The sequence below is a fragment of the Halichoerus grypus genome, chromosome 11, assembly GCF_964656455.1.
Source record: "Halichoerus grypus chromosome 11, mHalGry1.hap1.1, whole genome shotgun sequence".
Taxonomy (NCBI): domain Eukaryota; kingdom Metazoa; phylum Chordata; class Mammalia; order Carnivora; family Phocidae; genus Halichoerus; species Halichoerus grypus.
The window spans coordinates 9,189,018-9,215,952 of NC_135722.1; the positions used below are offsets into that span (position 1 = coordinate 9,189,018).

At 49.0% G+C, this 26,935-nt stretch overlaps 1 protein-coding gene across 2 annotated transcripts in view; it reads left to right on the top strand.

The window, feature by feature from the left end:
• Window positions 1-26,166, top strand: part of AHNAK (AHNAK nucleoprotein) — an 88,743-nt gene extending 62,577 nt beyond the window's left edge. Inside the window, exon 7 of one of the 2 annotated variants that reach the window (XM_036122242.2) lies at window positions 25,836-26,166. In XM_036122242.2, coding sequence (XP_035978135.2) covers window positions 25,836-25,965 — 130 coding nt within the window. In that variant the 3' untranslated portion in view covers window positions 25,966-26,166. The remainder of the gene's footprint in view (window positions 1-25,835) is intronic. The other variant, XM_036122245.2, reaches the window with a different exon arrangement.
• The last annotated feature ends 769 nt before the right edge of the window (window positions 26,167-26,935 follow it).

A 26,935-nucleotide genomic window follows, 5' to 3' on the forward strand; every position in this document is an offset into this window, starting at 1 on the left:
TCTGAGATCTGGGTTAGAACCCCAGCCCCTAGGAAGTCAGCAACCTCCTCACATGTTTACAAGTGGCCTTGGGCTGGTTCTGGCAGGCAGCTCTTGGAAGGTGCGAGAGTGGGAGAAGGGAGACCCCTGCCGTCTCCCCTGTGTGGCTTCCAGATCAGGAAGGCCGGGCTCAGCAGGCCCGGGACTGGAGGGGCGGCAGCTCCTGGTTCTCACACGGAGGGTGCATAAAACCCTCTGGAGGGAGCTGGTTAAAAACTCCCAAGATGCTGATTGCATCCTCGCATTTTTTTTTTGAAGATTTTATTTATTTATTTGTCAGAGACAGAGGGAGAGAGAGAGAGCACAAGCAGGGGGAGAGGCAGAGGGAGAGGGAGAAGCAGGCTTCCCGCTGAGCAGGGACTCCGATTCGGGACTCGATCCCAGGACCCCGGGATCATGACCTGAGCCGAAGGCAGACGCTTGAACTGACTGAGCCACCCAGGCGTCCCGTAGCACTTTTTTTCTTTATTGTGGTAAAATATACATAATCGAAACTTGACCATTTTAATCATTTTTTAAGTGCACAGCCTGGTGGCATGAAGGACATTCACACTGTTGCGCAACCATCACCACCATCCGTCTCCGGAACTTTTTCATCTTTCCAAACAGAAACTCTGTCCCCGTGAAGCCCTCACTCCCCGCTCCCCCTCCCCCAGCCCCTGGCAGCCACCCTTCCATTTCTGTCTCTGTGGATTGACAGCTACAGGGATCTCCGATAAGTGGGATCACACGGTGTGTGTCCTCTTGTGTCTGGCTTCTTTCTCTGTCACAGCATGTTAAACAAAGGCCCCTGGGAATCCTCGTGTAGGGGTCTGGATCACGCTGAGAAATTCTGGTGGCCGCAGGGAGGGGGGACGGGGAGAAGCATCCTGGCACAGGCTTTGAGGGCCGAGTTGACAGGGAGGGTGAGGCAGGAGGGAGTCAGGCAGTGTGGCCGGAGGGGCGGACAGGGGGAGGTGAGGGTGGTGGTGACAGAGGGGCCCTGGGGTGGGCAGCGGCTGGCTTCTGGTGAATATTGCTTAGGGCAGGGTGTTGACCAAGGCCTGGGAGCTCAGGGCAGAGGGACAGTGGAGGGAGAGGTGTGTGGACCAGTCGGTTCCGGGAGGGTCCTTGAGCTGTGGGTCACAGGCCAGGGTGAGGTGCTGACGAGGGGAGATCGGAGCCGGGAAGGAGCTGGGGTGCGGTGGGGTGTGTGAGGGCCACAGAAGGTGAGATAAACCAGAGGGGGAGGGGCCACATGGGTCAACCCAGGTTGGGGCGCCCATGAGAAGCAGGGGCCAGATCCCGCCCTAGGCCTAGAGGCAAATGGTGGGAAGTCCAAGGAGGCGAGTAGGGTCGAAAGATGTGGGAAAGTGGGCCTGTGGGCACAGGAGAGAGATCTGATATGGGGCCAACGCTTTGCCTCAGTCGGGAGATTGCTCATACTTCCTCTTGAGGAGGTGCCAGTTCATGGGCAGTGTGACCCTGAGGGTCCAGGGCGTGGGAGTGGCACAAAGGGCAGCCCTACTTCCACCCCAGCTCAGGTCTTGATCTCAGGACCATTGAGTCTGAGCCCTGCGTTGGGCTCAGGGTGGAGTCTGCTTGTCCCTCTCCCTCCCTCTCTGCCCCTCCCCCCACAGCTCTCTCTCGCGTGCTCTCTCTCTCAAATAAGTAAAATCTTTAAAAAAAAAATAAATAGGGGCGCCTGGGTGGCTCAGTTGGTTAAGCAGCTGCCTTCGGCTCAGGTCATGATCCCAGGGTGCTGGGATCGAGCCCCATGTAGGGCTCCTTGCTCAGCAGAGAGCATGCTTCTCCCCTGCCTGCCGTTCCCCCTGCTTGTGCTTGCTCTCTGTCTGTCTGTCTCTCTCTCAGTCTGGTTCTCTCTGTGTCAAATAAATAAATAAAACCTTAAAAAATAAAAAAATAAATAAAAATAAAAATTGGTAAAAAATGTTTAAGAGAAAAGACTTAATAAAACAAACAAACAGAAAGGATACAGCAAGAAAGTGGCTCTTGGCAAACCAGGATGAGGACTCTCACCAGAAACCCCCATGCTCTGGCACTCTGAGGGCAGATTTCCAGCTTCCAGAACTGTGGGATACATTTCTGTAGTTTAAGCAACCCATCTCGAGTATTTTTGTCCTAGCAGCCCAAGCTATGGCGCACAGAACAGCCCCCCCTCCCCCGCAACAAGGAATTATCCAGCACAAAATGTTTCAAGTGTTGCTGTAGAGAACCTCTGCACCAGGGCTGCTTGAACTATTTGTGGTCAGCAAGCTCTCCCCAAGGAGTGCCGGCCTCCCCGTGTGGCCCGTAGGATGCCTCTGTCCTCATCCCTGTGGCTGCAGGAGGCTGGAGGCTCTTGCCCAACAAAAGTTCCTCCCGGATCCTTCTCCCGTATTGGTGTAAATAAAACCAGAAATTCTCTGACCCCAGGTGGAGGAAGCATCTGTGATGAACAGCAGGGAGGGTTCGTCCTGGAGGGATCGCAATAGGGCCCAGCACCTTATATGGTCTATTTCTTCTACGGAAATGCACCAGCTGGGTGAGCACGGGATTCTTGTGAATAAAGACATGAGAGAGAAGGTTGGTGGGAGGTGATGATCTGATGTCAGCGGTCATTCACAAAACTTGACCTTGTCCAGCTGGGGTGACCACCCATCGGACCCTTTAATCAACACTCAGGTCTCATTCTGCGGCTGCGTGACAAAGCATTGGGACGATTAGCTGAGTTTTGAACCTCTTAACTTGTGTGGTTTTGGTGGCTAGGAACTGGAGTTCTAGCTACAGGAGTTGTTCTCTAAATTCTATTGAGTCTTTTTTCACGTAATTTTTGGTTTGCGATCGAGTACTCATACATGGATGAACTGTGCTTCCTGTTTTCCCCATGTTTTCCACTTTATGGACTCAGGCCATCTTCCACGTCACCTTCTCTGTGCCCGACATCTCTCCCCCTTGGCAAGTTACCTGTTCCTTTATCTGTACCTATATGGCATCTTAAACCCCCCTCAACCAAGCTTTTATTATAGTCTGGTTATGTGAACACAATTCCAATATAATTAATATAACTGATATAATTCTTCCCCAGTGGAAGATTCTGGAGGGTAGGGACCATGTGTTGTTTACTCATCTTTGAGCCCTTGGCACTAGAGCTGTGTCTGACCCAAGATCAGCCTTCAGGAAGTGTTTGCTGAGCTGAATTGAACTTCAAAAGAATGAACTGTATGCAACAACTTCATGGGGAAAATGGCAAACGTGGGCCACTGATGATGTCAATTACGTCATCTCAGTCTCCCCTTAGCTTAGCAGGGTGTGCTGGGAGCTGGCTGAGAGAGTGGCCTTCTCTCTTTCTCAAACCAATTACAGCTTCTAGCATGCTTTCCTCAGTGTCAAAAGGCTTGAGTATTTCAAGATGCATTTTTAGAATGCTAATCGAGCCATGGTGGAGACTAGAAACATCGAGAAGCTTGGGTGTTTCTAGCATGTGTATGCTCTCAGAGATCACTGCAAAAGTTTGAATTGTAGATTATGCATTTTCTTTTAAGGAAATGCAATGCTATAACTTCGAAGGCTATGCTTTAAATGTATTGAACTAGGCTGTGAGGAAGGACGTAGGCGCTATATAACTACCAGGTAAACCAGGTCATTTAAAAGGGAAACCTGGGGACCAGGATGAGTATGCAAATGATTCAGGGTTAACATATTGCTTGTAAACAGTTTATTGTCTCACATAGTTAAAATGCTTCCTTATCTTCATTTTACTGTTACTGTGCTTAGTAGCCTCTGTTTACATGATCACAAACTCTCAATCAGGGGAATGTTTGAATTAATAAGGTTTTATTTCATTCCTTGATCTAACAAGTGTGTATTGAATGCCCGTTATGTTCCAGGTCCCTTAGACAGCAATGAACAGATCAAGTCCTTGCCCTCTTGGAACATTCTAGTGAGGCAAGACGTGATGATTGTTGGCAGAAGGGGAGGAAATATCTAGAACGTAGAGCTGACAGAAACTGCTGATGGATTGGATATGTGGGGGCAGTGGTGAGAGAGGGATCAAGGATGACGCCTACATTTTTGGCCTGAACAACTGGCAGAATGCCCCTGCCCTTTACCAAGTTGGGGGAAACAGGGAGAAAAGAATCTGGGAAAGAAAACCCAAAAGTTCTGTTAGGGGCATGTTACGTTTGAGATCGCCAAGGGGGACGTCAAGGACACAGATGCACTTACAGAGTTCTGGTGTTCAGGGGAGCAGTCCAGGCTGGAGATACAAACTGGGGGTCATACTGGTTTCTCAGGGTGGCTTAAAACAACAGAAATTTATTGTCTCTTGGTCTGGAGGCTGCAAGTCCAGAATGAAGGTGTTGTCGGGGCCATGTGCCCTCTGAAGTTTCTAGGGAAGACTAAGACTCTTTCCTTGTTTCTTCTTGGCTTCTGGTGGCTGCTGGCTTATGGGTGTACCCTCCATTCCTGCCTGTTCACACACATGGCCATCTTCCTTCTGTACACGTCTGCGTCTCTTTGTCCAAATTTCCCTCTTATAAGGACCCCAATCTTTGGATTAGGGCCCACCCTAAACCAGGAGAGTGTGGGATCTAGAGCAGTGCCTGGTTCATGGGGAGACATGTTATAGAAATTCAGAGTAGGCATTTAGCTACGTTTATAGCCATTTCGCCCAAGCACGTGCTCATTCTTGTAGCTATTCATTCGTATTCTCTTAGAAGTGTTAGTCAATAGGAAATAAAGATGCAAACATCTTCGATCCCTCACCACAGGTTGAGTAAGATAGGAACTCAGAATTCACTTTGGATTTGGCAGTATGGGTGGTTTTGACCATGGAGGTTTTGTTGGAGGAAAGAGGAGCGCCCCCCCACCCTGCCCTCTGGAGTGGAAGCTATGGACCAAGAATGGCAGGTGTGAAAGGATTCAGTGCGCACGGGTAGAGCTGTGCTTGGAAGGGCAGCGAATCAGGTTGGTAGGAGGGGAGAAAAGTGGGGTCAAGGGAGATGTTTCTTATTCTTTAGGGTGGGGGATCTTAGACCATGTCTGCATGGTCAGGGGAAAGGGTCAGTGGACAGGGAGAGGCGGTTGAGGCAGAAAAGAGGGTGATGCAGGACTGGACCCCGCAGGCTGGCAAGAGCGGGTGGTACCCTGTGTCCCCCCCGGAGGGTGGGCTTCCCATGGGAAGGAGCGGGGGGAGCACATCTGTGTTTAGAGTGACTTCCCCAGTTTTAGCCCTGAAAGTCCCACATCCTGGGAAAGCTTTAAAACGGAAAGTTCCATGTCCCAGGGCCACTCCCCTGCGCCCAGTCCCAGGCAAACCAGGACAGGTGGTCACTCTATCAACAGAACTGGCCTGAAGGGAGAGTTGGATGCTGGGAGGCCGAGGGCTTGATGGAGGGAAGATGAGGTAGCCTTTGATGGTGGCTTCTATTTTCTGGGTGACATAAGGGGTGAGGTCATGCACTGGGAACAGAGTCAGGGAAGGAGGCCGGAGGGGAGAGGAGAAGGTGTGGAATAGCCATCTTGGGAAGGGGGTGAGGTAACTTACTAAGAAATGGAGTAGCATTTCCAGGCAGTGTTGGGTGGTACCTTGAGATCTGTGGTCGTAAACTTAAAGGGATACCAGTCAGAGTGACAGTGGGGATTCTGCAAAAATCCAAACGGCTAGCATTCCGTAATAAGTGATTTGTTGGAACATAGGACACTTACTGGGTTGTCCTGGGATATGGTGAAAATGGATACATCATTAGAAACACATTCCTGGTCTGTAGGACTTCCAGATAAAAATAGAGCAGAAGCCATCTCTCCTGAGAATAGATTAACGACAGACACTTTCACTCCGACCTTTGATTTCTTCACTTACAGGCTGTTCACAATGACAGTGCGGACCTGGTCATGTTGTCCACACCCCTTGTATCTCCTCTCCTGCAGAAACACCTCAGTGGCTTGCTCATACCAAATACTTCTTTGCCATTTGCAATTATGATGATTCGCACAAGCAACAATTTAACAATAACGGAAATAAAAAGTTATCGCCCAGCTTGATTCCACAGATCTTCAAGTGAAAGGAGTTTAGCTGGATTGCCGATTTTGGCTCATTCTGCCTATTCTCTTGGCAGATTTTATTTATTTATTTTTTATTTATTTGAGAGAGAAAAAGAGAGGGAGAGAGAGATTGAGAGAACAAGTGGGAGGAGGGGCAGAGGGAGAAGCAGACTCCCTGCAGAGCAGGGAGCCCGATGCGGGACTCAATCCCAGGACACTGGGATCGTGATCTGAGCCGGAGGCAGATGCTTAACCGACTGAGCCACCCAGGTGCCCTCTTGGCAGATTTTAGATGTGTGATCAAAGTAGGTAATTCAAAAAGTAGCAAGGTATCCTTATATTTGGAGTTAGAATGCCTGGATTCGAGTTATGCCCCTACTGGTTTTTGGTCAGGTGACCTTACGAAGCTCACATAACCTGCAAGCCTTAGTTTTGTCATAAAAATGTAGCTAAAACTACCTTTGCCTGCTGCTTTGTAAGCTCTGTAAAGGAAAATGTTGTGTGTCAAACATAGGCTGGCTATTTGCTCTGATGGTTGGCCGCGTGGTTCTGTGATTCTTTGGTAGATTCCAATTCTGTAGCTTTAATAATAGGGACAGAGAAAACTGCTGATCCACTGGGTGTGGCAGCTGAGCTCTGGATGACCGTCAGTAATGAGGCGCTGGACTAGGGACCAGGGATGAAGTGAGTGCAGGGCAGGGGTGGAGGGAGTGAGGCACGGGTGTGGGGTGGGGATTGTGGTAAGAGAGGGAAAACTCTAGACCTAAGAGTGGAGTTCTTCCAAGCACTGGTAAGCCGTAGGGGCTGCCTTAAAATGGGATTATGGAAATAATGTCCTGGGTTCTCTGTTTTAGAATGCAGGGGAGCGAGGAGGCCAATTTAGAAAGTTTACTTGTTTGTTACTTAAGGTTTTCGCCTTCAGCTATTCAGGAAATTTTACTCTATAAAGTGACTCATTCATTCCCTAAGGGTTCCGCATAGCCAGGGTTTTACTGGGTCAACCACAGAAGCATCAATTCCTGGAAGATTGTTTCCATTTTGTCACGGACTATAACTTGGAGGTAATATTTTTGAATGCTCAGTTATGGAGAACTCAAAATACTTTTTAGAATTAGGTGCTGCTTGACGATCTCCAGATTAGTTACTTTTAATGTACTTAAAAAGGCAACTTGGAGTCCAATTCTACCCCCACAGAGACACCCCCCTTCCAGGAAATCCACCTTGCCTCCAGTCACTGAGGTGTCCTTTGGTCTTCTTGCCTTGATCTCAGCCTCTGCCTTAAAATCCCACTATTCTCCTCTCTCTGCTTTCCACAGCTCAGAGCTTGGTCTCCTGCTTCTCTCTTCATAGCCACCAAAGAACTCCCCACCCCTTTAATCTTATTTCTTTATTAATTACTATTATTATTTTAGAGATTTTATTTATTTATTTGAGAGAGAGAGAGAGAGCACAAGCAGGGGGAGAGGCAGAGGGAGAGGGAGAAGCAGGCTCCCCGCTGAGCAGGGAGCCCGATGCGGGGCTCCATCCCAGGACCCTAAGATCATGACCTGAGCTGAAGGCAGACGCTTAACTGACTGAGCCAACCAGGCACCGCCCCCCCCCAACCCCTTTAATCTTTTTTTAAAAGTTATCACAAAAATCAAATTCTACCAGTTATTTCAAATAACTCAAAACTGTTTAAAGTGAAAAGTGAAAGTCATCCCCACTGCTCTTCCCAGGATACCCCCTATTCTCTCTGGGTAAGCTCCCCAGGCTGAAGGCTTCGGCACTGTGTCCATGGGATCTAGTTCTGGCTCCTGGAGCTCTGGGCCCTCCCTTCTGCTGCACGTTGTCATGAGGGTCTCTCATTTCAGATATAGCAAATCTTCGGATTCGTTGGCAGGTCCCACTGTGGACAGGGCTTAAGTGACCTGCAAGAGATGTTTCCTGTGTATGGCCTTGAGAAATATATTTGACCTCTGTGTCCCTCAGTTTCTTATCTGTAATGTGTGGGGGGTTAAGACACCATGGGCCTTAAGCACTCTTTGCTCTAACCCATCTATGTGTCTAGCCTCTTCCCCCTCAATTAATATTTGTTTTCTTTTTCTGCTGTTGTCTTTTTTTTTTTTTTCCCCACAAGCCCAGAAGGGCTTGTGTTGAGGTGCAGAGATCAGAGAGCTAGAGTCACCTTTTGGTTGGCTCGCTATGTGACCCTGCTAATCACGTGGCCCTTCTGGACCTTAGTTTTCTCATATGAGAAATGAGGGACCAGGACTGTCTGATCTCCAGGAGACTTTCTGGTTCTGACACCCCATGATTCTCACGACCTCCTCCTACCCAGGGGTGACTCCTCTGATCTTAAGGGAACACTCAGCTCAGGGCAGGTGTTTGTTGCTTTCAGCACAGGGTGGTGATAGTAGGTTTTGGGCAGGGGACAAACTGGGGGAGCTGGACCGTCTTCTAGAGTCCCTGAGTCAGCTCCTCATGGTCTGACTTCATTTTTTCATCTGGAGTGTTGTGAAATCCCAGAACATCACCCACGCCCACTCTTAACGCTGAGTACATTTGGGGCACATTCCAACACCAAGTAGGAGCCATTTGGAGATGACGATCTCATCTGCGAGCTTGGAAGCCCCTGCTCCTTGTCCTTGTGTGTGATTTGAAGGGAGCTAGGATGGCTAGCCGTCCCGGCTTGCCCTGGACTGTCCCATGTCCCAGGAACCCCAGGGCCATACCAGGACAGTTGGGTCCCCTACTGATGTTCCCCATCAGGGCCTGGCCCACTTCTTGAGTGGGCTAAGGAGCCGGCAGGGCAGTGAGACTAAGAATCAGCCGGGGTGCCTGATTATTGCAGATTCCTGGGCCCCACTCCGGAGAGCCTGATTCAGTAGATCTGGAGCCGGGGACTGGGAAATCGCGTTTAACAAAGCCTCCAAGTGCGTCTGGTGCCGGTGTTTCCGGTACTGCATCTTCAGACACACTCGGTACTTGTGGCGATGCGGGGAAGAGAACCCGCTCCTGCCTTCACATTGCTCGTACCATAGGCAGGAGAAGCCCGGGGTGGGGGTGGGGGGTTGTGGGGGGGGGGGCTACTAATCACGCTTACATTGAAATGAACACTGTAACATGAGTAGCATGAGGACCAAGAGATTTTATTCCTCCTCTCACCCTCCAAAGTAATTCAGTGCTTACAAAGCTCGGCTTTGTTCATTAAGAGAGTTGACTTGGCATTTTTCTGCAGGGGGCCTGCAGGGAGGGTGAGTTAGTTGCAAGAGATGACCATTCCCTGCAGTTTATGTCAGACTCCCCTGTCTCACCACCACCCCTGCTTGGTCTGCTGCATCGTGGGACCCCTCTGGTGGAAGGACAAGGGAACCATCTCTAAGACCCACGGTAGCTCCGACCTTCTGGCATGGGGGGGAGGGGGTGAGGAAGCAGCCCTGGTCTTTTTCTTGGTAGGTAGCTGTCATTTCTATTGCTTATGAGCTAACACTTTTTGTAAGGTGAATCGATGAACTTGAGTCCCCAAGGGCACTTAGCTACAGGAATGATTTGAAGAGGACCCAAGATGGCTTGTGAAGGACGAGCTTATTGATGGTTCCAGTGGGTTGCTCAGTGCCCGCTGCCAAAGAACAAAGTGGCAGAGGCATCCCTCAGAGGGGAGAGGAACGAAGTCACGGCTCCACAGGTCTTCAGATGAGGAATGCAAGGTTCATGGGCTCCGGGCAAGACCTGCCAGCACTGGGGTTCCAGGAAGGTGCTATGGGGCCATGCACCACCACTGGCCATGTTGGCTCTACCCATCCAGCTGGTCTGAGAGCTGGGCTTGGGGGGGCTGTCTTAGTTCAGGCTGCTATAACAGGATACCATAGACGGGGTGGCTTATTAACGATAGAAACGTATTTCTCGTAGCTCTGGAAGTCTGAGGTCAGGTTCTGGTTCTCTTCTGGGTTGCAGCCTGTCAACTTCTCACTGTGTCTTCACATGGTGGAAGGAGGTGATGGAATTCTCTGAGGTCCCTTATATAAGAGCACTAATTCCATCGCAAGGGCCCCACCCTCATTGCTAATCACCTCCTGAAGGCCCCGCCTCCTAATATCATCATGCTCTGTGTGTGTGTGTGTGTTTGTGTGTGTGCGCGGGGGAGTGGGTAAGATTTCAGCAGATGAATTCTGGGGGGACACAAACATTCGGTCTGTTGCAGGGTCCTTCCAGGGACTGGTGCCCTGGGCACCCCCCGGGCTGTGTTGCGATGGCTTCAAGTTGAATCCTGTCTGAGTCGTTTATCTGCTGGCTGTGACCTTGGGTAAAGCATTAACTTCTCTGAGCTTCAGTTTTCCCATTTGTAAAATGGGGTAACGTTCCCTGTGTTGTTGAGAGGATTGAATGAGATAAGCATACGAACTGCTTTAGCACAGTGCCTGGTGCGGAATAAAGGTTAGGCTTTATTATTATTAGTGACAGAAAGTGGTAGAGGCCTGTAATGAGGTCTGTATTAATTTGCTCAGGCTACCGTAACAAAACACCACAGAACAGTTCCAGAGCCTGAAAGTCCAAGATGAAGGTGTCGGAGGTCTGATTTCTTCTGAGGCCTCTGTCCTTGACTTGCAGACGGCTGCCTTCCCACCTTGTACTCACGTGGTCTTTCCTGCATGCACGTGAGTCCCTGTGTCTCTTTGTGGGTGCAAATTTCCTCTTCTTATGGAGACACCGGTCAGACTGGATTAGGACCCACCCTATGGGCTTATTTTAACTTAATCACCTCTTTAAAGACCGTGTCTCCAAATAGAGTCACATTTTGAGCTGATGGGGGTTAGAGGTTCCACATATGGGTTTAGGGACACAGTTCAACCCATAACAAGGGCCAGTCTCCGGGCCAGGACCTCTGAGGGTCAGACAGAAAAGGCCCCCTCTAAGGAGCCAGACACGAGAGTGGGGTGCAAGCTCGTGTGGGGGCTGTGTTGTGGTCACCCAGGCAGCGCATCCCATTGGACCATGCTGCCAGCTGCAGTGAGTCTAGGATTATGGTCGATGCCTGGGTTTGCCTGGGCCCCAGCCTGGCATGTGTGGTTGAGATCAGCTTCACGGGTGGAGTGGGGAGGTGAGTGTATGGGATATGGAAGGAGGAGCAGATGGTAGCTCTAGAAGAAACATGAAGATCACATCCATGGGAATTAGGGAGACAAAACAAAGGCAAGGTTGGGGACCTCTGGGCTCCCAGCCCAGTTCCTTAGGGTTCATAAAACTCTTGCTTGCTTTCACTGGGTCAGGAAACCCTTTTAAGAAAATGTGATAGGCTCTCCAGTAGAGGCTGTCGGCCATTTAGGGCCTTCTCATGGATCCAGTCCATGCATTTCTTTAGGAAGTGCAAATCTGGGCTTCAGCAAACAACCAGGTGGCTGGGGTGCCTTTTAAGGACAGGCCTAGAGCCCAGCATGGGGGCAAGTGTGCCAGTCCACTAACTTTCAACCCAAGGATGAGCTCATGGAGGTCACTTGTCAAGCCCCCTCCTCTTCTCCCCCCCCCCAACTCTTCTCTTCCACAGGGGTCCTCTTGAGCTACTTTGTGGACTTTCCCAACATCCTGGCATATATGTTCCTGCCTGGGTTCCTGGACTGAGCATCTCTTTACCCGCCATTCGGCTTTGATTTTGGCTGAAGGCGGGGTCCTGAGGATGGTATCCTGGTGGCTTGTTGCTGGAGTGAGGGTGGGCAGTTTCCGTTGTCGCCACCAACATTCTAGCTCCCTCACCTCGATCTTAAGGCTGTCTTGGTTTCAGCCTCTTATTCACGTCAATTATTTAAATGGTTTGGGATTTGATAGTTTCTCTGTTCATAGTCATTCTGAGGGTGCTAGAGGTGGGAGATGGCATTCTTTTCAAACCCTTTGGCTGTCTCCAAATTAACTTAGAGTTTCTGACCGTGCACATGGCAGAGGGTATTTAGACACAGTCCTCTTATGCGAGGATGTGTTCCTGGGGCAGAGGCCTTGAGTCCAGACTAGAATTCAAACTATATCTCCTACTTAAAGGGTCTCCTCAAGCCACCCCTTCCTCTAAGGGACCTGAAACACTGGAGGACTCGCTCAGCTCCTATGGGCACTGGGTTGTAACCTTCTTGGAAGACAATTGTGCAGTGACAAATGCAAGTCCTGGGTTCAAATCCTGGCTCTGCTGTTGACGAGCTGGGTCTCCTGGGGTGTTTCTGAGTCTCAGTTTCCTCATTTCTGAGTCACTGTACCTGACACATATTAAGTAATCAAAAAATCATGGCTGATTTTATTATTTTTAAAAAAATTTTCTTTATTTGAGAGAGAGAGAGAGAGAGAAAATGAGCGGGGGGCAGGGAGAGGCAGAGGGAGAGGGAGAAGCAGACTCTCCACTGAGCAGGGAGCCCGACATGGGGCTCCATCCCAGGACCTGGAGATCATGATCTGAGCCGAAGATAGATGCTTAACCGACTGAGCCACCCAGGCCCCCCCTGATTTTATTCTTATTGTTTTCACTCATTCAACTTCCTCAACCCAAATGGCGTTGAGTATAGTGGTTTCCCCTGGAATGAGGATAAGGTGGAAGAAATTACCCTGGAGCCACGCTGGTCCTCAGGGAAGCTGATGAGTGACAAGTTGGACAAGAGTGGTAACAGCCAGCCCTTAGGCACTGCTCGGTGGAAGAACAACCTGAATTGTGGGAGAAAGCAGAGACAGGTTTAAAATATCTGAAGCACGCCTTCTGACATGTCAAGATAATGCTGTTTACCCTTCTGGAAATGCAGTGCCTAGCTATGGATGGGGTTTGGAGATGGGATGCCCCTGGGACATCTGACTTTGTTTTGGGCAGCAGATGGGCATAGGTTCCTCATATTATTCTTGCAAAATTTGCAGAAACCCCTCTTACAACTTCACGGATCTCATTGTGTGAGCCCCAGAAGAGCTCAGACTCAGGCGACAGGGGTTGTGGAAGACACCTATTGACTTCGATCTCCATCACCCCCCAGCTTGGGAAGTCTTAGATGGAGGTCAAATAAAACCATGGCAGGAACGGCGAGAGCACTAATGCAGCAGTCGCTGGGGGACTGCTCTCACAGTGCCTGCCTGCCTTCTCAACCCTCCAAGTAAAAGCAGCTGGTAAGAAACTGCAGGAATCCAACTGACCCCCCCAACCCACAGTCACATGGGATCAGAGCCCCCTCCTGCAGACAGTGCAATGGAACAGGCTCTGTGGCTTGGTAGATAGAACCTCAGGGTCCAGAGCAGGGCTGCGTTCAGGTCTAGCTCCCCACTTACAAGCCGTCCTTTTTTTAAAAGAATTTATTTATTTATTTGAGAGGGAGGGGTGGGGAGGGATAGAGGGAGAGTGAGAGAGAGAATTTCAAGCAGAATCCCTGCTGAGCACGGGGGAGCTATACTCCATCCCATGACCCTGAGATCATGACCTGAGCCGAAATCAAGAGTTGGACGCTTGACCTGAACCACCCAGACACCCCCACAAGCTGTTCTGAATTAGCCTCTGCTTCCCCCTTGCTAGAAAGGGGATAATAATAGCCACGCACATCATAGCGGTGTTGTACAGATAAGATGAGACTATAAATGTGAAATCCTGGGCACATAGGAAGAAATGTTATCTGTTATTCTGATTACTCTCTTTGCAGTGGGATTTGTGATCTGCCTGTAGGCTTCTTGGGAATATACTGCTAATTGTCACAGGCACTGAAGTGCCATCTGTCCTGTGATATTATTATTATATTTTTTGAGACTAAAGGCTTTTGGGCTTCTGGAGAGCCTTTTTTTTTTTTTTAAGGATTTTATTTTTTAAGTTATCTCTACACTCAGTGTGAGTCTCGAACTCACAACCCCAAGATCAAGAGTCCCATGCTCCACCGACTGAGCAGCCAGGTGCTCCTAGAGAGTCTTACTAGTAAGCATCCATTCTAAGCATTCCAGCAACTGTCCTGCCAGGTGGCTCGCTGGGCAAGGACCTGGGATGGGCACAGGGCGAGTGTCTGGGTTTGCAGAGGCACCTGGAAGAACATCGGACCAGATGACAACCTTTCTCTGACCCTACCTGTTGCCCTGGGCTGCATTCCCCAAACCACCCATGTTATTTAAACTGAAATCTCGCCCCCAGGATTGTTCTGAAGTTTTGGTGGAGGAGAGATGAGTTGAGACCCGCCCTTGGCATGTGGAGGTGATACCACTGGCCCCAGCTAGAAGGGCCAGCTGAGATGTTGGCCCTTCCTGGAATCCTGAACTGGTCTCTCCACCAACCTTCCCATGGCTGCTTTTTGAAGATGTCATGAGCTTTTGACACTTACTCCAGTCAGCGTCTACTGAGTGGCAGCCGTTGTGCTAGGCGCCCAGAATCCAAGAAAGAGAGAGAGGTCCCAGTCTGTAAGTCCAACGAGCCTAGGGCTGGTGGCTCTTGGACCTCCCTGCAGACAACTTCCTGTCTCCTCCCTGGTGGAGAAGGGCCAGGAGGGCGTTCTGCTCCTGGAGACAGCAAGAGCAGAGGCTCGGAAGTGTAACAATTCAGTACATTCAGGAAGTGAGCAGCCCCAGATGGAGGAGTGGGTCATGTGGGTGGGTCAAGGTGAGACCAGAGTCCTTATCTTTGGGGAGTGGGAGCCACTGGAGGTTTTTATATGGGGAAATGGCACGAGCTGGCTTTTGTTTTTCTTGTAATAGCTATCACAGCGATCCGTATTGAGCATTTCTTGTGATAGGCGTTAACTAAAGGCTTTACCAAGTTTTTTCTTTTTCTTTTTCAAGATTTATTTATTTATTTTAGAGAGAGAGAGAGTGCGCACGCAAGTGAGCGGTGGGGAGGGACAGAGGGAAAGGGAGAGAATCCTGAAGCAGACTCCCTGCTGAGCACAGAGCCTGATGTGGGGCTTGATCCCAGGACCCTGAGATCACGACCTGAGCCAAAATCAAGAGCCTGCGGCGTAACCGACTCAGCCACCCAGGTGCACCCCAAGTTATTTTATTTAAGCCCCTTTTACAGTTGAGGCTGGGAGAGCCCACAAAGCCCAATCATGTAGCGGCAGACAAACCCACGTCTGTCCAACACCAAAGCCCTTGCTATTAACAGCTCCTCAACCTCCCTGAACCTCAGCGTCCCCATCTATAATACCTGCCTCATGGGGTTGTCTAATGGACTTGGGGAGCATATGGGCATTTGGAACAGTGACTGGCACATTGTAAGCACTCAGCAAACGTTAGTCTCTGTTATTTTTGGTGTTGTGGTTGTTGTCTGTTGTAGAGAGCCCGCTCGCATGCCAGGTGTTGCGTGGCGCCTTGAAGTTTGAAACCACATGGGCTGATGTGAGTCACCTGCCCTAATAAAGACACTCCTGTCAGAGCAGGGCGCTGACTAGGGTGCACGGCCTGAGTCTGCCTGCACCCACCCCAGCTGCGGCGGTTACCGACCTGGCACCTCGTTCTCTCTGTCCCGGGGGCCTCTCCAGCTCAGGTCTGAGTGACCCTGTTCCCACAACTGCTTCTCTGAGGCTTCTTGCTGCACCCTCTGGTTTCAGTTTTGCTAAGGCTGAGCAGTGGCCCACCCCACCGGTGGCAGAATGGTGGATGCCCTGGAGGCACTGAAGTCCCGGAGGCTGTTGAAAGTCTCCAGGTGAGACAAGGTCACGGCTGGAAGGGCACAATCATGGGAATGGAGAGAGAAGACAGCTTTTGGGATATTTTGGATTTAAACTGATAAGATGTGGCAGTCTAATATCACAAGGAGAAGACAAAAGGAGATGTGAAGAATAAATAATATCTCTCACTTAAATGGCCTGATGACCCTACTGTTTCCCTGTCCATGCTTCCGTCAGTGGATCCCATCCATTCCCATGGCTTTATTTTATTTTATTTTATTTTATTTTTCCCCATGGCTTTACATACGTTTCTAGGCTGACAATCTCCAAATTCCCAGTTCCCTAAGCTCCAGCCTTGAGTACTTAGCTGTCTCTTGCTCTTTTCACTTGGATGGCTCTCAGGCATTTCAAACACAACATCTCCAGAACAGAACCCCAAAAATGATTTGCCTGCCTCACCTCCAAACCCGCTTCTCCATCTCAATCAATGGTACGACTCTCCCTTGTGTTCAAGCTAGAAAATATGGGGATCATCTTTGATGCTTCCTACTTCCTCACCCCTGGAATCCCCCTCATCAGCTAGTCCCATGATTTCTACCTCGGGAGTACATCACAAGGGAAACATGTCACCATCAGCGCTGCTACCATCCTGGGCCAAGCTACCCCCATACCTCACCGGGGTGACTGTGAGTCCACATTGCCTCCCTTTTTCTACTCTGGCTCCAAATTCCAGCCACATTGATCTTTCAGGAACACAGATTCGACTGTTAATCATCTTACTTCATGAATTCCAACTGCACTTAGCATAACAACCACCACCTTCCTAAGGCTTACAAGGTCCTGCACAGATCTGAGCTTCATCTGACTTCCTCCTCCCCTTCACTCTTCTTCAGCCTCACTGGCTTCCTTGCAGTCCCCATAACATGCCAAGTCTTTCCTTCCTCGGGTCCTCACCCATGGTTCACATTGTTCCCACTGTCTGGAATGCTGTGTTCCATCGTTGTCAGTTCCTTTTCATCCTTCAAACTTCAGCCTAAATGTTCCCTCTCAGGTCACTGCCTACAGCCTGAGGACATTCCACATCTTTCTCAACACCCTCTTTAGTTAATCATTTTATTCAGAGCATGCACTGATCACAAGTGAGATTTATTATTTGTTCATCTTGTTTATTAGTTGTCTCTCCCCACTAGACTGTCAACTCTATGAGGCCAGCCAGGCACATAGAAGGTGCCAATAGATATTTGTTGAGTTAGTAAGCAGGTAGATGAAGAGGACATACACCTAAGCAGCAGAGAGGGCCAGGAGAACCCCGATATTCAAGGGGTGGGCAGAGGGGCTGTCAAAGGGTCATGGAGACTTGAGAACGAGGGACAGGAGAGAAGTGTCAGTAACCAAGAGAGTTGTGACATGTTGGTTGGGGATGCTCTTGGCTCCAGGTAACGGCACACCTGTCCGGTGGTGATGTAGACAGAGATGATTTTTCTCATAGTCAGAATGCTTGGCGGCAGAGCTCTGGGCCAGTGTTGCTGAGGTGCTCTTGGCCTTCCCTCAGCTTCAAGCATCACATCCTCACACAACTGAGTTCAAAGACAGGAAACAGGGAGCAGCATGGGGCAGACATCCTCCTCACATGTCTCTCTCTTATTGGTGGGGGGTGGGCTGCCCCCAGAAGACTCCAGCAGATGTTCCTCCATATTCCACTGGTTAGAAAGGATACATGCCTGCCCTTGGACCAAGGCCCGTGCCCACCCTGTCGAAATAAAAGAATCTCTTTCCTGTCCTTGAACAAAGTTGGTCTTGTGCCAGCTAAGGAGAAGGGGAATGGTTTTTGAGTAAGCCACGCACAGTGCTTGCTCTAGGTACATCTCACAAGGAGGAGTTTTTTTTCTGTTGGTTTGATTGATGTAGAGAGGTCAGGTAGGATGGGTATTGAGCAGTGACTACTGGAGTTGATGCTTATAGCTTATTTGTGGCCCTTGAGAGAGCAGTTCCCATGGAGTGGTTGGGCTGGGCTGCCCACTGCAGGCTTAGGAATTAGTGGGAGCAATTTAGAAGAGGAAGGTAGACTACCAGGAAGTTTGAGATTAAAGGTAAGAGGAAAGATGGGACAATCTCTGGCCACAGGAGGCAGACACAAAGAGATCTTTCTTGGGGCAGACTTGAAGATGTTTATTGGATGAGCCAAAGAAGCCAGCAGGGGAGAGTGGGAAGTAAGATGGGGTAGTTGATTCCCTTGTCTTGAAAGAGGCAGGGGATGGGTTCAAGTGCACAAGAGGTGGCGGCTATTACTGGACCGAGTGGGGAGGCTTTTCTGGAGACTCAGGTGCCTTCTGAGATGGGAGAAGGGTTGCAAGATGGTGAAGATTCCCAGGGATGAAGATTCCCCTCACTTTCCTTTGTGTGACAATGGGCTCATTTAGAGAGTGAACGGCTGACCTTGACCTTTCCAGCACCTTTGTTTTAACATTCTGATATAACAGACTAACAACAACAACAACAACAACAACAACAACCCCAGATCCATTTGTGTGGTTGTACACTGGAAAGTCCAAGGACAAAGCCTGATCCTTGGGTTTTATTGTTCAGGGGCGTGGTTATCACATCATGCTGTCCAGAGGGTGCAGGACACTTGACAGCACAGAGCTTCCAGATCCTGCGGCCCATGGACAACAGGGTGGTGGGGGAGCGCCCTGAGTTGGGCAGAGAGGACTCGGGTCCCAGGTCTAGGCGTACCACTCACAAGCTGGGATTCACTGGTGTCCTCCAAGCCTGTGACCTCATTTACAGCGGGTTGGGCTGTGACAGGCTCTCTCCTCTGCCCACAGGTTTAAAATATGCATGCTCCTCATGGGGACCTAGGGGGAATGCCTTCCTGCCCTCTCCACATCCCTTTCTGGGGAGTTTTGACCCTGCACAGTACCCCTTGGAACAGGATGGCATTTTCTTTCACCATTAACCCTGGTCCCTCACTTCTGGCATCTTTTCCCCTTTGTTTTGGGGAATGATGGCATAGGGCCCAGCTAGTAGGTTTGGGAGCCAAACCTTTCTCCTCTATTTATTCAGATCGTAGCTATGGATGCAGCAAAAAGCAAACAGAAGTTTGACTAGATATATGAGCTCAATATTCCACAACATTTAAAGCTGGTGCCTACTTACGTAGGAGGCATAAAACACAACATTATGTTAAAATGAATAATAGCCCCAACAGAAAAAAAGAGTGTATTTTTAAGAAAAAAATCCTTAGCAGGAATGTTCAGATGCAAAGTTGGTAAGATTGACATTAGCTCTGTGTGTCTCCTCCTCAAGAGCTCGTTAATGTCCACCCACATCCTGTGCTGTCTGTCGGGGTGCAAGTACTGAAGGGGACATGTCTTCTCTTAGGTCACCCTCTTTAGCTGGCATGTGGGGTTGGACGTTGACCTCAGGAGGGCTCCGTGCATGTCTCATGGCTTCGCTGGGGGATGCTGATGTTGGTTAGAAGTAAGGAGCGGGATCATGTAGTCCCATCAAAGCTACCACAGTCAGATCAGTCCTGCCCACCCCTGGGTCACTTGGACTCCACCTCCTCATGACCAAAATGTGACTAACGATAGTTTTTCCCTCATGGGATGGCTATGGGATTCGATGAGTTTACACCTGTGAAGTGTCTAGGAAAGTGCCCAGATGGAATCAGTTACTCAACCCGCCAACACAGAGTGCCAGCAACTTGTCGGGGATACCTTGTGGGAAGGGAGCCCGAGATGCGTCTCTGCCCTTCAGGAGTCAGCATCTAGCTGGAGAAAGAACATGGACCTTGTGGAAATCAATAGAGAACCAGAGCAGCCTCCAAGACCAGCCCTTCCCAATGGCATGGACGACTTCCTGGAGGGCCAGCAGCTGCTGGGTGGGGTGCACTGTCAGCCGGCCCTGCTTAATCTCCTGGCCGCCAAAGCAGGGAGAAAGGAGAATCTGGTATTCATTGTGTGGTTGTTTCTAATTTCCTTCTGCTTTCGAGATCCTCTTCTGAGGGAGAACAATGCCCTGAACAAGGCTCAGGCTTCCTTGTCCGGACACCCGCCCAGCCGTGGGGGAGGTGGCGCCCAAGAGAATACAATGACCGGCCCTCCAAAGGCAGATGGTGTTTGACTCCTGTCTGAGAGAGCTGAGGATGGTGGGGTTTGGAGGCTGGTTCGAATTCCAGCCTATTGTTTGCTGTTATATCCCTGGGGCTTTGAGCGAGTCCCCCCATCTCATTTATGAGTGTTATTTATAAACTGCCTCTATTTGCCCAGGGAGGACAGTCCTTCCTGTATCACCAGGTATAGGTCCTAGTACAGGAAAGTTCGTCTGAGGCTGGAATTCCCATAGGACCTAGATTCTGGAGCCCCAGCCTGCTCCATTTACCCCCGTGCCACCATACCCCCAGCAGGAGGGGGTGGTGTGGGGTCCTTGACAGCATGGCCAGTGCACAGACCAGTGCGGGAGGGGTCCTCAGCAGAGGGCCTTGGGCCGGACATTTTCCCAGCCAGTGTCTTGTAAGTCTGGTGGGGGGCAGAAGGCCCAGGACTGGGACCAGGGTAAGGGCGTGGTGTCCTCATCCCTTTCTGTCTTCTTACTTGGCTTCTTGTTTGTGGATCTCAGTACACTGATCAGCCTTGTTGAGTTTCTCTTTTACCACCAGAAAGCAGAGAGAATCCAGAAGTGAGTGACCCTCACGTAGAACAGGCCAGGAGAAGGCAGAAGGGCTGACTAGGGTCTTTCAAATCCACAGGGCTTTACTGAGGGAGAGGCCGTGGGAGCAGCAGGTGGGAGTCCGATGCACAAAGGCTATGGCAGGGCAGCCGCCTCTAAGCTGGGGGCCCACACTTAAGTCCATCCAGGGCCACCATCACCCTCTCTGCACATCCACATGCCCTCCGTACACTGTTTGTTTAATGGTCCTCTTGAAACAGATTTATTTTAAAACCTCACATTTAATTAAAAAGAAATCTTTGTCACTACCATAAATGAAATCTGGCATTTTTCTAATAATTGCTGACACAAGTTCATAACTGTTAAAATGAAAGTACTCATCACGGAACCGCTAAAATCTTGAGTTTTGTGTAAGTTCTTGGTGTGGACTTTTACACACAAGGGGGTCTCCATGGGTGTCTGATGGTGACATTGGGGGTGAGCTTGGTGTTGGCAAGAAGTAATGAGTAGGGTGATTCGCGCATACGGGCGACCCTGTCGAAGACGTTTCAGGAGGGCACCCAGGTCTAGCGTACAGTAAGCGCTCAGTAGGTGTTAACAGCCACCATAACTTGGGAGGTCCCCATCACCTGCCTGTTTGGCGACAGAGCCAGGACAGACCCGATCTCCAGGCTCCCTCCAGCTCTCCACCCACCTCTGTTTCTCTCCAACTCCTCCGTTGGGACAGGTGCGGGCAGGTGCTATGCATTTCCTTCATGACGATAGAATTAACACTAAGACATGGTCACGGCATTAGTCATCTCAAAACATCCCCGATGGAATGGGTGGTCGTCTGTGTCCACGGGAGGCTCTGGAACAGGCTCTCAGGGACTGATGCTCATGCACACATGCTGGGGGCTTGTCCCATCTGAGTCTGCTGCTCTGTCTGAGCAGCCCTGGTTGTTTCTGGAATAGGACGCACGGCTTGGAGGGAGAAAGTTGCTGTGGGAAGCAGTCCCAGGTTCCCTGGTGGGACTGGAAATTCTGCCTCAAGCCCTGGAATTTCAACTTCCTGTTTGGCCTGGCTTTGTTCCCCCACATATTTGGCTCTGGTGCATCCTCTCCCTCCCCCTCTCGGGATCCGTTTCCTCATCTGTAAAATGAGGGGGTTGCACTAGATCATATCTAAGGCTCTCTTCAGCTTGAAAAAGCTATGGTTTGCCTCCCACCCCCTTACTGTTCCCTCAGGCCTCTTGATTGACAGTAGGAAGGTGGGAAGGAAATGGGAGGAACCAGAAGAGCTGTGTGTCCTACAGTGTACAGGACGGGCCCCACAGCAACAGTTTCCAGCCCCAAACGTCCGTGGCACTTGGGAAATGAGGCTCCTCCCCACTGAAACTGGGAAACCTGGCGTTAGAGGAGGGGAGGTGAAGGGAAGAAAAAGCAAAGGTGTCAAGTGGGTAGGTGAATGATGATAAAAGGGCAAATCCAGGGAGAAAAGAACATGCGTGGGGAAAAGTCTATAAAGGGGGGACAATGAGAGTTGCTAGGATGGGAAGAATGTGTCTGCAAAGTGATCACAGCTAGGGTTTTGGAGTAAACCGCTGGCCTGAGAATGTAAATAGTACTGAGGGGGACTGATAGCTTCCCTTCTCCTTTCTGGCTCATTTTGGAAGATGCTCCCCCACCCCTCCAAATTAGAGTCTCTGGAATTACAGCAATGCATCCAGTCAGCAATGGTGCCCTTTGATGCTCTAAGTTGGCCTTAGGATAACAGACTGGATGGTCCAAAGACTGGTAGTCATGATCCTGTGAGCAACAGCGCAAACCAGTCATGGTGAGTTTTTCTGTGGGACCTTTTCTCCTTATTGAAATAGAAGCTAATCTCAACTCTAGAGGAAGATACGGGGAAAGCAACATAAAAGGAAATTAACATAGGATGTCTTTGTGACCTTGGGGGTGGGCAAAATTTAAAACAGAACGCCAGAAGCACTAACTATAGAAGAAAAATTGGTATGTTGAGCTTTATCAAAATTATAACATCTCCTCGTCAAAACGCACCATTAAAAACACGAAAAGGGGGCACCTGGGTGGCTCAGTCGTTAAGCGTCTGCCTTCGGCTCAGGTCATGATCCCAGGGTCCTGGGATCAGCCCTGTGTCAGGCTCCTCGCTCAGCAGGGAGTCTGCTTGTCCCTCTCCCTCTGCCTCTGCCCCTCCCCCTGCTTGCACTTTCTCTGTCTCTCTCTCAAATAAATAAATAAAATCTTCAAAAAAAGTCCTTAAAACAAATCAGTAAGAAAAAGACGATGACCCGATAAAAACTGGGCAAAAGACTTAATAGATCCTCACAAAATAACAAATCCAGATGGCCAAATAAACTATGAAAAGGTGCTCAATATCATTACTCACCGGGAAGATGCACATTAAAACCATGAGGACATACCACTACACACTCACTAGAGTGGCTAAAATGAAAAGGGTGACAATACCAGGGGTCACCGAAGATATGGACCCACTGGAACTATCATACATTGCTGTGGGGACTGTAGAAATGTACAATCACGTAGAAAATTGTTTGTTAGTTTCTGTTCAAGCTAAAGATATGCCTACTCCCTAACTCCGTCATTCCCCTCTGGGTATATGTATCTAAGAGATGAGAACACAGAGATATGTACAAGAATGTTCAAAGGCATTGTCTCCAAACTTGAAATTCTCATCAACTGGAGGTTGCAGCAATAAACAAACGGCGGTGTATTCCTACAGTGGAGTACTACATAGCAGTGAGAGATTACATGTTGTAGGATTTCATTACTACGAAGTTCAAGAAGAGGCAAAGCTAAAATATGAAAGGTCAAATCATAGTTATATCTGGTGGAGCTATGGACTGAGAGGGTGCGTGAGAGAAACTTTTGGGGTGCTAGAAATACTCTATGTCTGGACTGGTACTTATATAAGTGCATATACATGTAAATGATTATCAAGCTATCCATTTATGCATTTTTTTATTTTTAAAGATTTATTTATTTGAGAGAGAGAGTGAGCAGGGGTTGGGTGGGTGGGGGTGGGAAGGGATAGAGGGAGAGGGAGAGAAATCCTCAAGCAGACTCCCCCCTGAGGGCAGAGCCCGACGCCTGGGGCTTGATCCCAGGATCCTGAGACCATGACCTGAGCCAAAATCAGGAGTCAGATGCTCAGCTGACTGAGCCACCCAAGCACCCCAATTTTTATTTTATTTTATTTTATTTTATTTTATGTTTTTATTTTAATTGCAGTTAGTTAACATACAGTGTTGTGTTAGTTTCATATGTACAACAGTATAATTCAACCCTTCCATACATCCTTCTGTGCTCATCACGACAAGGGCACTCCTTATGTACTTGACTGTATATGTGTTAGACTTCGATTTAAAAAAATGAACAGAAACACAGATTCTTACGTCCAAAGGAAGTAGTAACAATACTAATTTACTGAACACTCATTGTATGCTAGGTGCTTTGTATAAATTATTTCATTGAATCCATCCAAACCACCCTGCCGGCTAAGTATTATTATTTTATAGAAGAGGAAACTGAGACTTCATAAGGTAAATGGCTTACTGAGCCTCCCTGCTGCAAAACAGGAGCCTCCCTGAGCACCACAATCCGTGTTCTTGCTACTTGGCTTGGGATCTTAGGGTGATGTAGGTGCAGCTTCAAAGCTTCCCCTCCAAGCATCAAAGCCTTAGATACCATTTTTTAAAAAGATTTACTTATTTTTATTTGAGAGAGAGAGAGAGAGAGAGAGAGCGTGCAGCAGGGGGAGGGGCAGAGGGAGAGGGAGAGAGAATCTCAAGCAGACTCCATGCTGAGTGTGGAGCCTGACGCGGGGCTCGATCTCAAGACCCCGAGATCACGACCTGAGCTGAAACCAAGAGTCAGACGCTCAACCAACTGAGCCACCCGGGCGCCCTGATACCATTTTTCAAAGAAAACTTCATCATGTCTCCTGATATTCCAGGATTAAATCCCTCTCCTGTCTTAAACAAAAAGAAGAAAAAAACCCCCAACACTGAATGGGGAAACTTTCCATGAATTTGTTCTAACTGGGAGAAGAACCTGTGGTTTCCTACCCACGCTGCTCATCCTAATTGTTCTGTGTTGTAAATTCTCCGAGAAAGAAGTATCGAGTATTGGCCACAACAGTCAATACTGTGAGCCAAGCCTGAGCTCCAGCTCACTCCTAAAACGGGAGGCTCTCGGGGAAGTTATTTAGCTTCTCAAAACCTTTGTTTCCTTGTCTGTAAAAAGGGGATGTGGTACTTACCTTATAGTTTCATTGCAAGGGTTGAATGAGGTCATACCTAAGAAGCCCTCAGCTCAGCAGCAGGGTCATAGCGAGTGCTCAGGAAAGGGTAGCATAGCAATGTCAAAACTGACACTGAATTGGTTCCACCAGGACTCTTAAAGAGGCTTAGCACTTTTCTCCTTCAGACAATTCAGCACATATATGAAAAAAAAAAGTTATGCTAATGATTTCTCTACAAAGTGAAGATACTTTGTGGATGGGGCAGAATCTCAGTGCTTTAGTAAGGGGTGGGGGAGGGAGGTCATTTTCAGCTAGACTGGGCAGAGAGAGGTAGTAGCTGGGTGGGACTTGCAGAAATGGGTAAGACTTTGTCACAGGGACAGGACCAGGAAGGTCATTGCAATTTGCGGGGTAAGGGAGGGAGGTGGTACCCAGAGGGCAGGGGTGGAGTCTGGGAGTGGTGAGCCGGCCATTTTGGAGGGCGCCTAAGATTTATGTAGGAACTCGTGGAAGATAAACTTGGAAAGGAAGACTGGCTCCAGATGAGGTCCCACCAAGGACACTGGACTCTGTCTATAAGAAGAGGAGTTACTGACCATGGTTGAGCAGGGAGGGTGTAAGATGAAGCCGGGGTGTGCAGACCCACACGGGAGGTCAAAGTGACTGGGCCAGGAGGCTGGTGAGGAGAGAAAAATGCAAGTTCAGGTGGGGAGGAGTTCGGTGTGATCCAGGTAGAGGCAGCAGCATGGAAAGGAGGGGCTAAGTAGATGGGGAGGGAGGGGGGAGGGCTCCCGAAGTCTTGGAGCCAATTTCTTGAGTTTACGAAGCAGAGAGGAAGTCTGTGTGGAGATGGTAATGAAAGGGATTTCTTCATGGTTAAGACGGGAGGGGATGCACCTCATCCCTTCCTGGGTCCTCCCCTTCAGTCTGCTATTTGCACGTCCTCAAGAACAGTGTCCTTTTCTGGTTTCAGGTTTGCATGGGGGCACCTGAAGAACAGACACAGGCTTTCTAGAAACTTCCTTTCCACCCTTACCGCATAGGAATCACATGGAGGGAGGTGTATCAAGACCAAAACAGATCCAACAGCAGAGTAGTTTCCAAATCGACCCCTCCTAAAGAGAAGAGTTTGTTTGGATGCTCTACCAAGGGGTCGCAGGGATCTTTTCTCAGCTCATGCGAAGCTAACGAATGGCCTCCTGATTTTACGGAGAGAGGCAAACAGTGTTTTGAATAAAAATCCCGTTGTTATTGTTGTTTTACAGGGCTGTAGCAGTGGCCAGGAAGAAAACCGCCCCCTCTGAAAGCTGTTTTTGTGACTGTTCTTTGGAGCATTGTTCTAAAAATGGGAAATTACATCTTACTGTGCCAAAGGAAACAAACACCTGCAGTTAAAGGAATACCTTCCACGAGGTGGCTTCGAGAGCCCGAGCCCGTTTTGGACACAGGGCTGCTGCAGGAGTTCCACTTGGTGCGTTTCTTCACTTCTAAAGGGATCAGGTGTGGGCTTACATTTGTAACCAGGGTGGGCTTTGGCAACTGCGGGGCCCTGCTGGTTGTCTTACTCATTCATTCAATAAACGTCTATCGAGCATCTATGCTGGGTCAGTGCTGGTGGTTCTCACTACACCCTTCCCTGGCGCTAAAAATCAGGAGAGTGGGGCCCCTGGGGGGTTCAGTGGGTTAAGCGTCTGACTCTTGATTTCGGCTCAGGTCATGATGTCAGGGTTGTGAGGTCGAACCCCGTGTTGGGCTCCAAGCTGGTTGTGGAGTCTGCTTAAGATTCTCCCTCTGCACCTCCCCCCGCGCTTTCTCTGTCTCCCTCTCTAAAACAAACAAACAAACAAATAAATAAATAAATAAAAATGTAAAAAAGAAATCACAGGGAGAGTTGGATTCTGGTCACTTTGTATCAATTTTCAGAGTCCGTGCATGACTTCTGACTCCATATGACTAGGAGCTAGAGAGAGCCTGAGCACATTCTCTCCCTCCTTTCTCTTTCCTCTTTATCAGTCTACAAAAATAAAAATGTTATTTTTAACACATCAGTCAATATGTTTCTTTATGCATATGATTTTTCAAAGTTTCCCGTTACGGGGATACATACAAAAATTCTTGTTCTATGATGTGAGACATCAAAATTTGATTTTTTTTGGTTATCCAAAAATAATTTTTTGGTTATCTGGTTAATAGTTAACACTTATCAACATTGATATAATTGCAAAATAATCAGGTCTTGAAATTCATCAAGGGTGAAATGAGTACACTTCAGATAGATTTGTGGTTTACAGAGCATCCAATTGGATAAGCTGATCTCATCTTTATTGGAAGAAAGAAAGACAGGAGCCAGGGGGAAACAATGAAT